The following is a 14,345-nucleotide window of genomic DNA, read 5'->3' on the forward strand; positions in this document are numbered from 1 at the left end:
TGTTTGTTGTAGTGAGGGGTGACGGTTGAGGGATAAAGGTGATGACGAGTGTCACCCTGGTGACAGGTTACCCGTCATCATATTAATAGGTGAGTGTTAGCCTGCTGACTTAGATTTTTGGAGTGGTTTTGTCTTGCGGTCAATGTTTGGTTATTGTTTGGTACATCTTAAGGAATCATTGTTGATTAATTGATATATGTAATTAATTAAATGTTGCTTAGTAATATTATACACAAATGAGTATTATGTGTAATTGTGAATATATGTGTGATGAAAATGAAAGTATGATGTTGTGTGAATTATTGTGCATACTTGTTGATGAGTTGTCAAGATGTGTAGTTTGGAGTGAGAATTACTAGTCATGCAGTGAATGCATAATTCTTTACAGTCAGAGTTAGGCTATATTCATCGTGTTGTTGTTGTATGTTTATGTATAATCAGAGTGAGGTTGTATTGCATTGTTAAATGGCATGCATCATATGTTGATCGTGTTGTGAAAGAGGCATGTTCCCTAGTCTAGAGTGGGGACTAGTGACTTATCCCAAGCTCGGAGTGGAGGCTCAGGGTTCTCAGTTGATTGGAACTTACTTCTTATGAAGAACCAAATTTTGAGTTGATGTTTCATTGCATAAAAGTTGATGTTTGAGTGTTGTTGAATGCTCTTGTATGGAGATGTATGAGTATGGTTGTGATCAGGGTGAAATGTAAATACATGATATTGTGGTTCATACTTGATATATGTTTAGTATGTGATGTGTGAATCTATCCTGATTGTTTTATGCACCATTTATCATTTAAATATATTCTCACCCACTTTTTGTGTTGTTACGTATGTGTTCCTTTGGAGTATAGATAATCAGGTACCTGAGTAGGAGCTTGAGGTGAGGACAATGTTGTGCCTCTTTAGTTTCTTATCGATCGAGTCTTATAGTGGAATAACTCTCACACGTAACACGGAGGGAAGAAGTTGTTCTTTATTTGTTTATGTTGTGTATCTTTCTCTTTGATTTTATTATAAGATGAACTACTTTTCAAACTAATGATGTTGTTGAGGCTTTTTATGCCTAGTGTTTTATAATTTTGTTGCTTATCAAATGGTTTAAATTTTAAATTATGTGGTTCAAATTTGAGTTGTTTGTATGTTGAGTAGCATTCTACTTGAAGGATTTATGTTTTATTTATTTAATTGTTAATTCGGGAAGTAGGGTGTTATACCATTCATGTCGAATATATCATTGAAAACCTTTTCGATATTCTGGACATGTTTTGAAGAAAGGGTGTTCCTAATCTTGTGGATTTATTCTTAAGATTCCTCCAAACCAGGCTTCGTGGGTCTCTAGGTCGTTTAATCCCTAAACTTAAGAATACACTAAGTCTCAAAAACACTTGGTAGGCGATTCGAACTCACCACCTAAGTCGAAGTAATCAATATGTCGAACATTGTACCTAAGTAATTTTATACTTAACAATCTCATGCCTTTGTATCACACTTTCATGTCAAAAATGCTAGACTAAAATTCTCAGGATAACACACATTAACAACATGACTTACCCTAATCGGCTCCTTCTCAATTATCTCCTGGTAAGTTGGCCTAAGTGGATATCCTAGAGCATTTGGTACTACATAAGGATGTGACACACTGAAATACCACCAGATGCAGTCATGTACAACACTCCAGTCGTTAGGAGTTATGGTATTTTGTTTCTCATACGTTACCAGATGATAAAGATAATCATAAAACATGATATTCATATCTCTAGCAAGAAGAGCAGACTGTGAAAGATCTTTGGGAATAAATGGTATGTAGCTGAATTGTCGCATGACGCGCTCAGGCAGATGGGGATATGTCGAACGTGAACCGCAAGCCAACCAACCAGAGTAGAAGGAAATATCATCCAAAGGACGTGTCTCATAGTGATCGACGTATGTGTTGAAGTGTATATCCTCTACTGCTATACGGTCAAGATACACCCTATATGGAGTCGTCGCACAGTTTCCTCTGGGTCCCCTCCAAGTCATTGAAGTATCGCATGTATATCACATCCACATGAGTGGCACTCTTGTCCACAAAAATGGACGTGCCAACCAAATACAACATGTATGCTCTCACAGAGTATGCTCTATGTTGCGCAACCTACTCTTATTCACCAGCAGCTTGCTCTGCATTATGCAAATGTTGTGTATATAAACTCTCAAGGAATCAAAGCTTGGCATGAGCCCCTTGTATGGCTTCTAACTCCCTCACGGCTTCCTATAGGTTAGCTCCTAAATAGTCTACCAACATCACCACTGCCCTATCTTTGTTAATCCTGTCATGGTCTAATAGTCTCCCATTGATCAGAAGATGTAACAAACACGAGACATCGTCCAGTGTGATAGATATCTCACCATGTGGAAGATGAAATGATAATGTTTCTGAGTTTTATCTCTCTACAAACACGGGCAACATATCATGGTTAATCGTAACATAATCGATCTTGCATAAGTCTCAATCCAAATAGTTGCATCACGTCCAAAAACCATGACTCATTAGGTTGTTGTAGACCTGTAATCTTCTGTCCATGGTTGATGAACTTTAAAGTATCCCGGTATTGTAGAAAAATAAATCATCATCGGACATGTCTTTCAAAGTAAGATGAAGAAGAGAAATTTCTCATTTTATTTTCGTGGTTTACCTTTCCGTCCTAAACATGTATGGCAGTATGGTTCGGATATAGAGGCAAAAGCGATAATTTGAATTGATCTCCTCCAAACCCCTGCGGGGCCTCGGGTGTTTGTGGGGCCTCAGGTGCCTATTACAAATACTCGAGTACCTGTTGTGCCTCAAAAGGTGACACATGTCTCCAACAAGAAGACGGAGCCGAAGAAGATAACGCTACCACAATAACTGAGCTAGAAATAATAGGTGTATGTGAGGCTCGAGATCTTTCCCTCTGAACTGATGCATGTTGCGTAACTCTTTTGTTTCTTAATCTATCTTGCCTATCAACCATGATTCCTAAAAGTAAACCACACAGCCATTACACATATGAAACACAAAGAGTCCAAGCAAAAAAATGTAGACAAATAAATTTCAGAGATGTATCTCCAGACTCTGGGAAACAAAACGTTGGAAAATTTCTAAGATGCGTCTCTGTAAGGTTATGCAACTCATAAACATGTTAATGGCGGAAATGTAGTACATGCCAACATCCAAAATAAAATATTAATCATTAAAACTACTTATCAGACACACTGCTCATGTAAATGACATATCTAAACTACCCATTACAAAACATAATATTCAAGGTTGATTATAATACTCAAGGTTGAGCAAGAGCAAGACGGCCCTTAGTTCAGATTGATTATAATACTCAAGGTTGATCATAATACTGTTTATTTAGATTTATAAAAATATTTTTGCAATATTCAAATTGAAGGAGAAAGTAATTATAACTAATGTCGACGCTAACGAATACAATGATTTGATAGAGAAGTGAGTACAATAATATATTTTTAGTTCATGAATGACTTTTTTTTAATTATATTTTTTATTAGAATTTCATTTTTATTATTTGTCTTCTGTCTCTAAAAAAAATCTCCCTATACAACACTGAGAATGTTTTAAGGTAAGTAGAAATTTTAACTATTACGACAAGTACTGTTGGTGTGTTCCCACGTAATAATTGGTGTCCATGACATGCCTCATTTAATCTCAACTCCCATTTAATTAGTTTTGAAGAAATCCCATTAATGAGTTGAAAACAAATGAATTCCTTTTTGCATACGCATAATGAGCCATAACTATAAGTTCAAAATTTCTGAAATACAAGTAATAAACAAACTGAAAGGACAAATCAAATGCCACACCCTTAGTGGGTCCTACCATCCACCTAACGACCGTAACCACAAAAACAAGAGCATCCTATGGCCCATGTTGGAAGGTAGTAACATTTTTTAAACAAGATCAAAACCACGCGTGTTGTGATTCATGAGTCTAAAGAGGTAAAGTTGTTGTGCACAAGGCAAAAGAATAACCAAACAAAGTTTAGTATTTGAGAGAAAAATAGAGAGAGATGGTGTGGGGGACAAGGAATGATTTACATAACATGTGTCATAGTCACTACTACGAGTCATTAATAATGCTGTTAGATGGGTGTGAGTGACGCTCCTCTATGTTCTTTATTATCTGCCCCCCTAACAAACATTAATGTTTGTTAGTTTTAATGGTAAGTTGTGTGTGTCCTATAGTTAGGATTAAATCACTAACCAACCACTTGTCTTATAATTAGTTTGTTACGATGTAAAAAAAAATGTTGTAGAAAAATTATTAGAATTTTAGATGCTCTAAAAAGTGATTTAGTTTAAGATAGATTGTGGCTCCTATTTTGATTAGAGTCTGGTTTACTTTACGACGACCGTCTGTTCCGTCGTGATCACACACACTCTGTCATTTTCCGCTCCACCAATAACTAACTATTTCTCTTCTTCTTATTCCTTTCTTCTTCCTTCTTTATTCTTCTTCAAAACATATAATGATTTTGGAGGCAACCATGAATATGAAAGGCTAACTTGAAGGAGAAAAAAAAGAGGGTATTTCCTTGCCTTAACATGGCTCCTTCACCTGCAAAACTTTCTGGGTTTCACCGTCAAGATCATCACTGGTATTTTCCCTTTTTCTTTTTCTTTTTCTTTTATTTATTTAAATTATCCCCTTTCTAGTTGCATTTTTTGTCATCGTCAATTTGAATTTGTTGAATTTCTTGCAAAAGGTATAGTGATGCTGGATTGCCTAGTGATATTACTCTATCAATTGACAGTGTCAATTTCCATCTTCACAAGGTATGCATCTTCTTTTCATAGTTCTTACCACTTTTTTGTAATTTCACCTAATTATCTTATTTGTAATTTCATTGTTGTTGAGACTTTTCTTTCTTCTGTGGTTCTAGTTTATCTGTTGATTTTTGACCTGTGCTTTTATTAACTATGAAACCCTTCATTAACTAGAGATTACAATTTGTTTTATTTTATTTGTTGCAACTTTTTTAATTGCTATTACTTGTTAATTGTCTAGTTAAGGATGAAACTAGAGTTGAACTGTTATGCCTTTTATTTGAAAAACTACTTGTGATAATGTGTTGGATTGGAGTTAGTTTCAATAAGATATGCTGTGAAACTGCAGTTTCCTCTTGTTTCAAAATGTGGGAAAATTGCGCGTCAATATGATGGTTCCAAGAATTCGTATGACAAGAACCTGACAATGGTGTTGGAAGAATTTCCTGGGGGTCCTGACATTTTCTTGATTGTGGCTAAATTCTGTTATGGGTTTCGTGTGGAGCTGACAGCGAAAAATGTGGTTTCGGTCCACTGTGCCGCGGAGTATCTTGAAATGACGGATGAATACGAAGAATCGAACTTGTTGACGAAATCTGAGAGTTTTTTCCACAAGAATATATTGCGCAACTGGAAAGATTGTATTTTGGCCCTCCAGAGTTCTGAGCCTATTCTATCGAGAGTTGAAAATCTTCATTTAGTGGATAAGTGTTTAAACGCGCTATCAATGATGGCTTGCACGGACCCGAGTTTATTCGGATGGCCGATGATGATGTATGGGAGTTTTCAGAGCCCTGGCGGAAGCATTCTTTGGAACGGTATAAATACTGGCGCTAGAATTCGAACCTCGGAATCTGAGTGGTGGTTTGAAGATATCTCGTATCTCAGCGTCAGTTTGTTTGAGAGGCTTATTAAGACAATGCGAGCGAGAGGTATGAGACCTGAAAGCCTAGCAGGCGCCATAGTGTATTATTCTAGGAAGCACTTGCCGGGTCTAGGTCGGTGGCAGGGTAGACAAGGTGGAAAAACAAGAACAGTTGCGAGTTTTAGCTTGACGCCTGCTAGTGCTGCCGTTGATCAAAAGGATCTTTTGGAAAGCATCGAGAGACTTCTTCCTCAAAAGAAGGGAAAATCTTTTTGCCGTTTCCTACTCGGACTTCTTCGTGTAGCTTCGATATTGAATGTCAGTGAAACTTGCAAGGAGTCTTTGGAGAGGAGAATAGGGATGCAATTGGAACTGGCAACATTAGATAGTCTTCTCATCCCTGCTTATGCAGATTCTGATGCTTTATATAACACAGACTGTATCGAACATATTGTCCATCATTTTGTTCGTACGGAATCAAATTTATCCGCCTTTTCTCCTTCATCACTCGATCCACAAGCATCATCTTCGTCGTCTGAATCGTTAAGGAAAGTTGCGAAGCTGATTGATAGCTATATTGCTGAAATTGCATCTGATGTTAATTTAAAACCAGGAAAGTTACGCTCGCTTGCACAGGCCCTGCCCGAGTCGTCGAGATCATTGCATGATGGAATCTACAGGGCACTAGACATATATTTCAAGGTTTGATTTTCTTGAGCTACATTTTCACTCAGTTGCTTACTACCTTTGTCCCTTTTTATAAGCACATTTTCCGATATTTGCATATATTAAGAAAAATCGGTAGCGGAATTAATGATTACTGCTTATCATACTTTTCAGGCTCATCCTTGGCTCTCTGATAATGAGAAGGAAGAACTATCTAACATTATTGACTATCAAAAACTCTCAATCCATGCCTGTGCTCATGCATCTCAAAATGAAAGGTTACCCCTAAGAGTTGTTCTTCAAGTGTTATTCTTTGAACAGCAACATTTGAGAACATCATTAGCTGGATGTGTCAATGCTTTAGGCGTAGAGAGCGCTCCAGCTCCAGCAGCTCATGTGACCGCTCGAGGTGATACCGCCAGCGAAATTGTACAGAGAGACGGATGGGTTGCTGTTGTGCGCGAAAATCAGGTTTTGAAAAAGGATATGGACAGAATGAGTACTAGAGTTGGAGAACTCGTAGAAGAATTCACTAAAATAAAACAGGAAATGAAATCCGTGACAAAATCTCACAGTGCACGCGATTCTCCTCGGTTATTCGCAAGGAAAATCGGATGCAAACTTGTTCCTAGATTCTCAGATGCTCAACCGGAGTCCCTTGATCGTTCGTTATGCACACCAAGAGCATCCATCGAGCGGGCACGCCGTTCTCATAAGTCCAGACACACCGAAAGTTTTTCTTGAGAATCAAGAAACCATAATTCCTCTTTATTTACATTTTTACTTACATGTATATGTATATACACATGAAAGTGTTGTGTGGCTTCAATTTTTTGTACGTGGGAAAGGGAAGGAAAATGTTTATTGTTCCATTATGCTTTTTCATTTAAGCAATTCACATATGTGAACATTTTCCATTTCTTTCCCTCGTGTAAAGTTGGTTTTTTAACTTTGTACATTTTTTTATAGATTTTCAGATATTGGCAGTGAAAATTGATATTTTAAAACCAAAGTTATGAAGGTCATTGCTGTCACATGAAAGAAAGAATATTGGAGATGCAAAGCTGGTGTAAAGTTTAGAGCTCCCAAATTAATGTAATTGACAATGAACTTTATTAGTTTTTTTTTTTTTTTTTTTATAAATTTAATATATAGTTTATATGAATGAAAGATGTTACATTATCTGTGTAGTTGTAGTTAACTATTCTTTTTGTAAATGACAAATCAAGTATAGTTTGCATGTCAGCAATTGGCCTTTTGCTTTGGCCCTTCTAGGGTCGGCAATTTGGTGATATCAGGTCAGTTGATTATTGTATTGATTTGTATTAAATTAAACTTGGTTAGTTGAAAACATTTGTACTGATACTCCCGAATCTTTGCATTGTTCTAGAATAATTGAGATACCTATTAATTGTATTAAATTGTACTAATATGTTTGTTTTCTCTTTATTTAAAAAAAGATTTTAGTGATTTTTTAAAGTTTTCTATTTATAAAATTAGTCATTTCTCTAACTCCAACTATTGGAGGTTGATGTGTCAAAAGATGTTGATTGGATATTGGATGGTTGCTAACATGTTTTTAAGCCTCCAACCCAAACATTTAAAAAAAGACACAGTCTTAAAAATTAGTAAAAGGTTTCAAAACACACTATTGAAAAAAGACTTTGAAATCTAGAATTTGAAAAACAATTGCAAACCTAAAAAAAACGAATTCAAAACAAAGTGTGAGAAGGCAAAACATTGTGTATTATTTTTGTGTAGTCTCTCGACACAATTGAAAGGAGATTGTACAATTTTCATTAAAGGTTGGTAAAGATATTGAAAGTGATACGGGATTGTCTCTCAATCTAAATATTTATTTTCTTTGAAAATAATGGTCATTTACGTATCTATATTTTCACTTTAATGTGTTGTTTCCTCATTAGCGTGTATTTCATTAGTGTGCCATGTTATTTTTTCATTATATGTGCCATGTTATTTTTTCATGTCTTAAAAATGTATAAAGAAAGCTTGATGTTAAAAAAAAGTACAACTGAGTTTTTTTATGATATATATAAGGTTTATAGGAAGACTCTAACATCAAGTCGCTTTGGCCGAGTGGTTAAGGCGTGTGCCTGCTAAGTACATGGGGTTTCCCCGCGAGAGTTCGAATCTCTCAGGCGACGAATTTATTATTTTTCTCTTTTTTTTTTCAAAACAGTTTCTATAATTTTGGAACCTAGTGTTTGTTTCCTTAATTCACGCTCCAAATCCACTTCACTCTCCTTACTCACAAAACAACAACCACTGTTACCTGCGGCACAACAACAACATGACTCTCTCTTCACTCAGTTTCACCGTTTCTAACACCACAACAACAAAAACATGGAACACAAACACACCAAAATCCAACAACACTGTTCCATCTCTCAACACTTTCTCTTCCATCACTCTCAACAACAACTCCATCAACAAAACACACCTTTTCAGAATCCACTGCATCAAACCAGAATCTATCGCTCCGTTGGAGCCTCTCAAATCCGATCAACCTGATATCGGCGGCGGAGGTGACGACGGCGACAATTTCGGCGGAGGAAGAGGCGGAGATGACGGAGATGGCGGAGAAGGAGAAGAAGGAGATGAAGAGTTTGGACCTTTGTTGAATTTCGAAGCTGTTATGAAAGAAGTTGAAGCTCGTGGCGTTACGTTACCTTCTGATATGGAAGAAGCGGCGAGGATCACTGGCATTCGTGAAATGTTTCTTCTTCGTTACTTGGAATTACAAGTGGGCTTTCTCTCTGTCTTTCAAAAAAAAATTGTTTAGTTTCAAAGTTCAGTTTTTTATTATTAATATTTAATTTCGGTTTTTTTGTGTGTGTAGGGTTCTTCTGGGCCAGTGTCTTTTCTGATGAAGCATTGTTCTATGTTGAGAAATCGAATGTTAGCAGACCCTTCTTTTCTCTTTAAAGTTGGAACTGAGGTTGGTTGGTTGCATTGGTGTCACAATAGGGTTTTGGTTGATATGGTAATGGCTATTGATTTTCGTTGATTTGTCCTGTGCAGATTGTTATAGACTCTTGTTGTGCGACATTTGCGGAGGTTCAGAAAAGAGGCAAGGATTTCTGGGCTGAGTTTGAGTTGTATGCTGCTGATCTTCTTGTCGGTGTGGTTGTTGACATTGCTTTGGTGGGTATGTTGGCACCTTATGCACGAATTGGCAAGCCTTCTTTGTCAAAAGGTTTACTCGGACGCGTTCAGCATGCTTGTGCTGCTCTCCCTAGCAGGTTAGTGTCTGCATTTATGTGTATCAATTAAGGATGTTGACATGTTGCTGTGTCTTTATCATTTTTATTACAATATCTTTACACTCCTTCCTTTGTTTTTGATGATAAAACTAGAAAAACACATGATCTGGTTCTGGTATACACGCTATCTATAATTCTAAATCATATCTCGAATGCAGTGTTTTTGAAGCTGAAAGACCTGGATGCAAATTCTCTGCAATGCAGCGCGTTGCCACGTACTTCTACAAGGTACCACGTGTGTGACGGAATATAGGTCATATGAAAAATCCAACAATAATAGAATCAAACTTTTGTTGCATCTTGATAGAATGTTTTCATTTGCTTTGGTGTTTGCTATGATGCCATCTTTGTCGAACTTTTTATTGACATTCCTGTGAATGAATACCTTACACCATATGTTCAGGGTGCGTTGTACGGATCTGTTGGCTTTGGATGTGGTATTGTTGGTCAAGGAATCGCAAATATGATCATGAATGCCAAAAGGTATGATTTTATGACGAATATGTCTTTCGACTATTTCTTTGGTTGGCTGCATTGTTTTATCATCATTTCTTGATTTTCTTTTTGTGATATAAAATTACAATGCAACTCTTCATTTTCTTTTTGTGATATAAAATTACAATGCAACTCTTCATTTTCTTATTAAAAAAACACAGGAGCATCAGTAAATCTGAAGATGACATACCGATTCCTCCTCTTCTGCAAAGTGCAGCTCTTTGGGGTATGCCAATGTCTTGCACTGTCATACAAGATTTCATTGCAATTATATGTAATTTGCGTAATTGATTTTCCTGCTCTATATCAGGTTTCTTCCTCGCCGTGTCATCCAACACACGGTATCAAATTATCAACGGACTGGAAAGCCTCGTCGAAAAATCTCCAGTGGCAAAGAAGGTTCCACTTGTTGCAATGGCGTTCACCGTTGGTGTGCGATTCGGCAACAACATCTATGGTGGTATGCAGTTCATAGACTGGGCCAAGTTGAGCGGCGTACAATAACTTGCCTTGGCCTTGTTCACCCTTCCCATTTACGCCTTTTTGAAAGTTATATCGAAATTTGGTTTAGCTCAATCTTGTCCAAGTGGAAGATTCTTACACAAGAAATGAAGCTCCAATCATTATTTTTCCATCTGTTGGGAAGCTTCTATTAGGATTAGAATAGGACCATAGCCCTTCCCTAAGGTATTGTTTCATGTTATGTAACTTATCTATATAAGATTCTATTTTCTTTTTGGTTCCTTTGATTCCTAAGTTAAGTCACATAAGATAAGAGAAGCTGTTTTGGCACTTTATGTAGCATTTAATCTCTTATATGATTATTATTGAAGTTCATTTATCAAATGCTAGTATTAAGTAGCAATTGTTTGTTTTTATACTTTTCACATTCACAAGCACAAAAGAGTAAATGTAAGCAGAGAAAAATTGATGAAGGAATAAAGGCAAACAGAGGGGCCAAGTCAGTCTAGCCTAGCTGTGAACACGATGCTTTTATGATCCCACACAGCTGTCAACTCATTAGACTAAATAATTAATAAGTACTCATAGCTACAAAAAGGCTAATTATGTGATGTGATTGATTATTTAGTACTAGTATGAATTTATTTGTTATATACTAGTTGCATGAGTGAGATAAAATAAAATACTGTTGTTCCACTTATTGCATAGGCATGTACAATTATAAATTGTTGACCTATGCCATCTTCAAGAATGAAAAACCTACCTGAAAAAAGAATGAAGAGAACCTTAGCATGGTATTTGATTTTGTGAGCTCTCATAAATTAAAATGAAACTTACTATAATCTAAATAAAAAATTATACTGGTCTGTCTGGTTTTTGGTTGGAATGTTTTTATTCTCAAAGAGAAGTTTAAATCTCTTTAAGATGTTATGAAAGTTTGAAATAAATGTATGTTTGGTAATCTTGATCTTTAAATCGAACCTTTGAAAGATGTGGTGAGTATTTTTGGATCTAAAATAATAAGGGCGGTCTTTTTAAGAATGAGATTGAGGCTAAGATTGAAGTTATTGCGAAACTTTGGTCCTTGTTAAGGATTAAAAATACTAAAAATTCTAAGTTGTTTCAAAGGTCTAAAGCCATGTGGCTTAAGGATGACGATTTTAATATTGATTTTTTTCATGCTTGTGTCAGAAGTAGGAGTAGGAGTAGGAGGAATGTAATTTTAGTTCTTAATGTTGGAGATGATTGAATTGAAGAGGTGTCTAAAATTCATTAGGAGATTGTTAGTTTTTTTCCAATCACTTTAAAGAATTTCTAGTTGATAGACTCTAACTCTATGGAGTTGTTTTTTTGCTCTTTTTGATGAGGATAATTATGCCCTTTTTGCTCATTTTCTTCTCCCTTGGTTAGATTGGGTAGTGGTTCAATATGATGACAATAAGAGTTTTGGTCCAAACGGGTTTAATTTTTCTTTTTTGAGAAGATTTTGGTATCTGCTTAAGGATAATTTGAGGGTTATGTTATATCAGTTCAATTGTTTTTTTCTTCTTTTCCTCATAATTTCTCATCTTATATTTGTGACATTGATCCCTAAGATAGAATCTTCATCTCATCTGGGTGACTTTCGGCATATCTCTCTGGTGAGGTCCTATACAAGTTGGTTGCTAAAGTGTTGGCAATCAGATTAGAAAATGTTATGAGTAAGCTTCTTTCCGCAAATAAATCGCCCTTCCTCATATGAAATTTATTGGTGGATGAGATGATGGTTGTCAATGAGTTGATTGACTTGGCAGAGAAAACTAAAAAAAACTTGTTTCATTTTCAAGATGGAATTTAATAAAGCATATGATTCACTTAGATGGAGTTTTATGAATTATATGCTTTAATGATAAATGGAGATCTTGAATGTGTACTTGTGTGTTTGATGGGAATCTTGCGGTGTTGGTAAATGGTTGTCCGACCAAAGAGACTATCGTTCAAATAGAATTGAAACAAGGTGATTCTTTAGCTTTGTTTTTTTTACCTACTTGTGGTGAATGGGTTGTTTAGTAGGATTGTGGAGTTGGATATTTTCTCCGGCTTTAGGGTGTGCTCCTTGAATTTGGTGGTTTCTCATCTTCATTATGCGGATGACACCTTAATCATGGTCAATCCTTCAGTTGAGAATTTTTGACTAATTAAGACTATTTTGAAAGGTTTTCAAATTGCCTCGAGCCTTCGGGATAACTTTGTGAATAGTAGTCTTATAGAAGTCATTGTGGATCCAATTCTTTTAGACTTAACTGGTGATTTCCTCTATTGTGAGTTAGAAATCCTTCTTTTTAGGTGCCTTGGTTTGTCTGTGGGGGCCAACTCCTACTTTGAGGTTACTAAGATTCGTTGGTTAATCTTTTATCTAGGTTATTAGTGTCGTGGAAGCATATGTCTGTCAGTCTGGGGGTTGGTGATCTTATTTAACTAAGTGCGTAATGTTATTCATATTTTTTTGTCTTTCTTAAAAATATTTATTAAGGTTTAGAAGAAGTTAATTAGGATTTAAAGAAAGTTCATTTGGGGTGGTGTGAAGGGTGATTCTAAGATTTATTTGTTTAGTGGTAACATGTTTGAACCTAAGCGGAAAGGTGGTGATATGGATTTGAGTATTTTCATAGGATTTGAAGATCTAACCAAATGATATGATTCCAACAAAGTAGCAAATAAAAGAATAAATACGAACAAAAAAATATGGAGTAGGAATGAAATGGAAGAAATCGCCACACTTCACAAAGAAATGATAAGATGAATGTAGAATCATCACAAGAATAAGAAGCTCTTGATAAGATTCAAGTTTGGTTTAAAGAAGAACCCTGGAGAGTATTTCTCTAAACTCACACAAAGTTTTTATTTATTTCAAAATTACCAAATAGTATAAAACTAAAAGGAATATATAGTCTAAGAGCTTCTTTTTTATAGTCTTGTTGGCATTTTTTTCATGGTGTTCCACGTTATTTTCAATATTAGTCTTCATTTTAGCATGTAGTTCTTTACATTCTTGGCCTTTTCTTTTACATCCATACTAAAAACATTATCACTAAGAGGTAAAAGAAGTAAATCAAGTGCAGTTAATGCATTAAAATGGTATGCAACCTCAAAGGAAGAAAATTATATGGTCTTTTGTAGAACTCTAGACTGATATATTTGCCAAAGACCCACAAAGGACTTTCACATTGCTGCTAGGGGTGTTCATTGGTTCGAGAAAATTCGAACCAAACTGGAATCCAAACCAAACCATGGTGTTTGGGTCAGAATTCTTTTAGTTCGGGCAAAAACCGAACCAAACCAATGAAACCCGATGTTAAATGCTTCGGGCAACGAATTTACAAAACTCTACTCGTGAGTCCGTCTATCCGAATCAACCATATTAATTCATATAATTTATATTATCATTATCACGAAAACTAGTATAGGATATTCAACTTCAAGAAGAAGAAAAATGAAACGCCATTTGTGACATTCACAATCTATATGGAGAAATGAAAAATAATAAGAATTTTATATTATTATAGAAAATGAGTTAATGTAAATTAGATATTTTTTGAAAAATGATTTTGCACATTTGTTTCTAATGTATCTGATCAATCCAACCCCAAACAATCAGTTATTTCACATTTGGTTAGTGTAAGTTTTATTGAAAAAATATGAAAATCCATTCCAAATCAATCCATATATTTTTTATCAACTTAGATATCGGATTCTCTCAAAACCGAACCAAACCGGCCTG

General features: G+C 35.7%; 2 protein-coding genes and 1 non-coding gene across 3 annotated transcripts; all 3 read left to right on the forward strand.

Moving 5' to 3' along the window:
- Positions 1–4,000: 4,000 nt before the first annotated feature.
- On the forward strand, positions 4,001–7,709 carry LOC127086568 (BTB/POZ domain-containing protein At3g44820). Its single transcript, XM_051027348.1, has 4 exons — positions 4,001–4,644; positions 4,753–4,822; positions 5,163–6,380; positions 6,519–7,709. Exons 1-4 carry the CDS (start codon positions 4,592–4,594, stop codon positions 7,086–7,088), a joined length of 1,911 nt encoding a protein of 636 aa, XP_050883305.1. The 5' UTR covers positions 4,001–4,591; the 3' UTR covers positions 7,089–7,709.
- A 718-nt stretch (positions 7,710–8,427) lies between these two features.
- Positions 8,428–8,509, forward strand: TRNAS-GCU (transfer RNA serine (anticodon GCU)). The gene has a single exon. It is a non-coding gene; the product is annotated as a tRNA-Ser (tRNA).
- A 61-nt stretch (positions 8,510–8,570) lies between these two features.
- Positions 8,571–10,969, forward strand: LOC127086570 (protein RETICULATA-RELATED 1, chloroplastic). Its single transcript, XM_051027349.1, has 7 exons — positions 8,571–9,108; positions 9,205–9,303; positions 9,387–9,607; positions 9,787–9,856; positions 10,032–10,111; positions 10,285–10,349; positions 10,434–10,969. The coding sequence occupies exons 1-7, from the start codon at positions 8,656–8,658 to the stop codon at positions 10,625–10,627; spliced, it is 1,182 nt and encodes a 393-aa protein (XP_050883306.1). The 5' UTR covers positions 8,571–8,655; the 3' UTR covers positions 10,628–10,969.
- Positions 10,970–14,345: the final 3,376 nt, after the last annotated feature.

Source organism: Lathyrus oleraceus, chromosome 5 (genome assembly GCF_024323335.1).
Source record: "Lathyrus oleraceus cultivar Zhongwan6 chromosome 5, CAAS_Psat_ZW6_1.0, whole genome shotgun sequence".
Taxonomy (NCBI): Eukaryota; Viridiplantae; Streptophyta; class Magnoliopsida; order Fabales; family Fabaceae; genus Lathyrus; species Lathyrus oleraceus.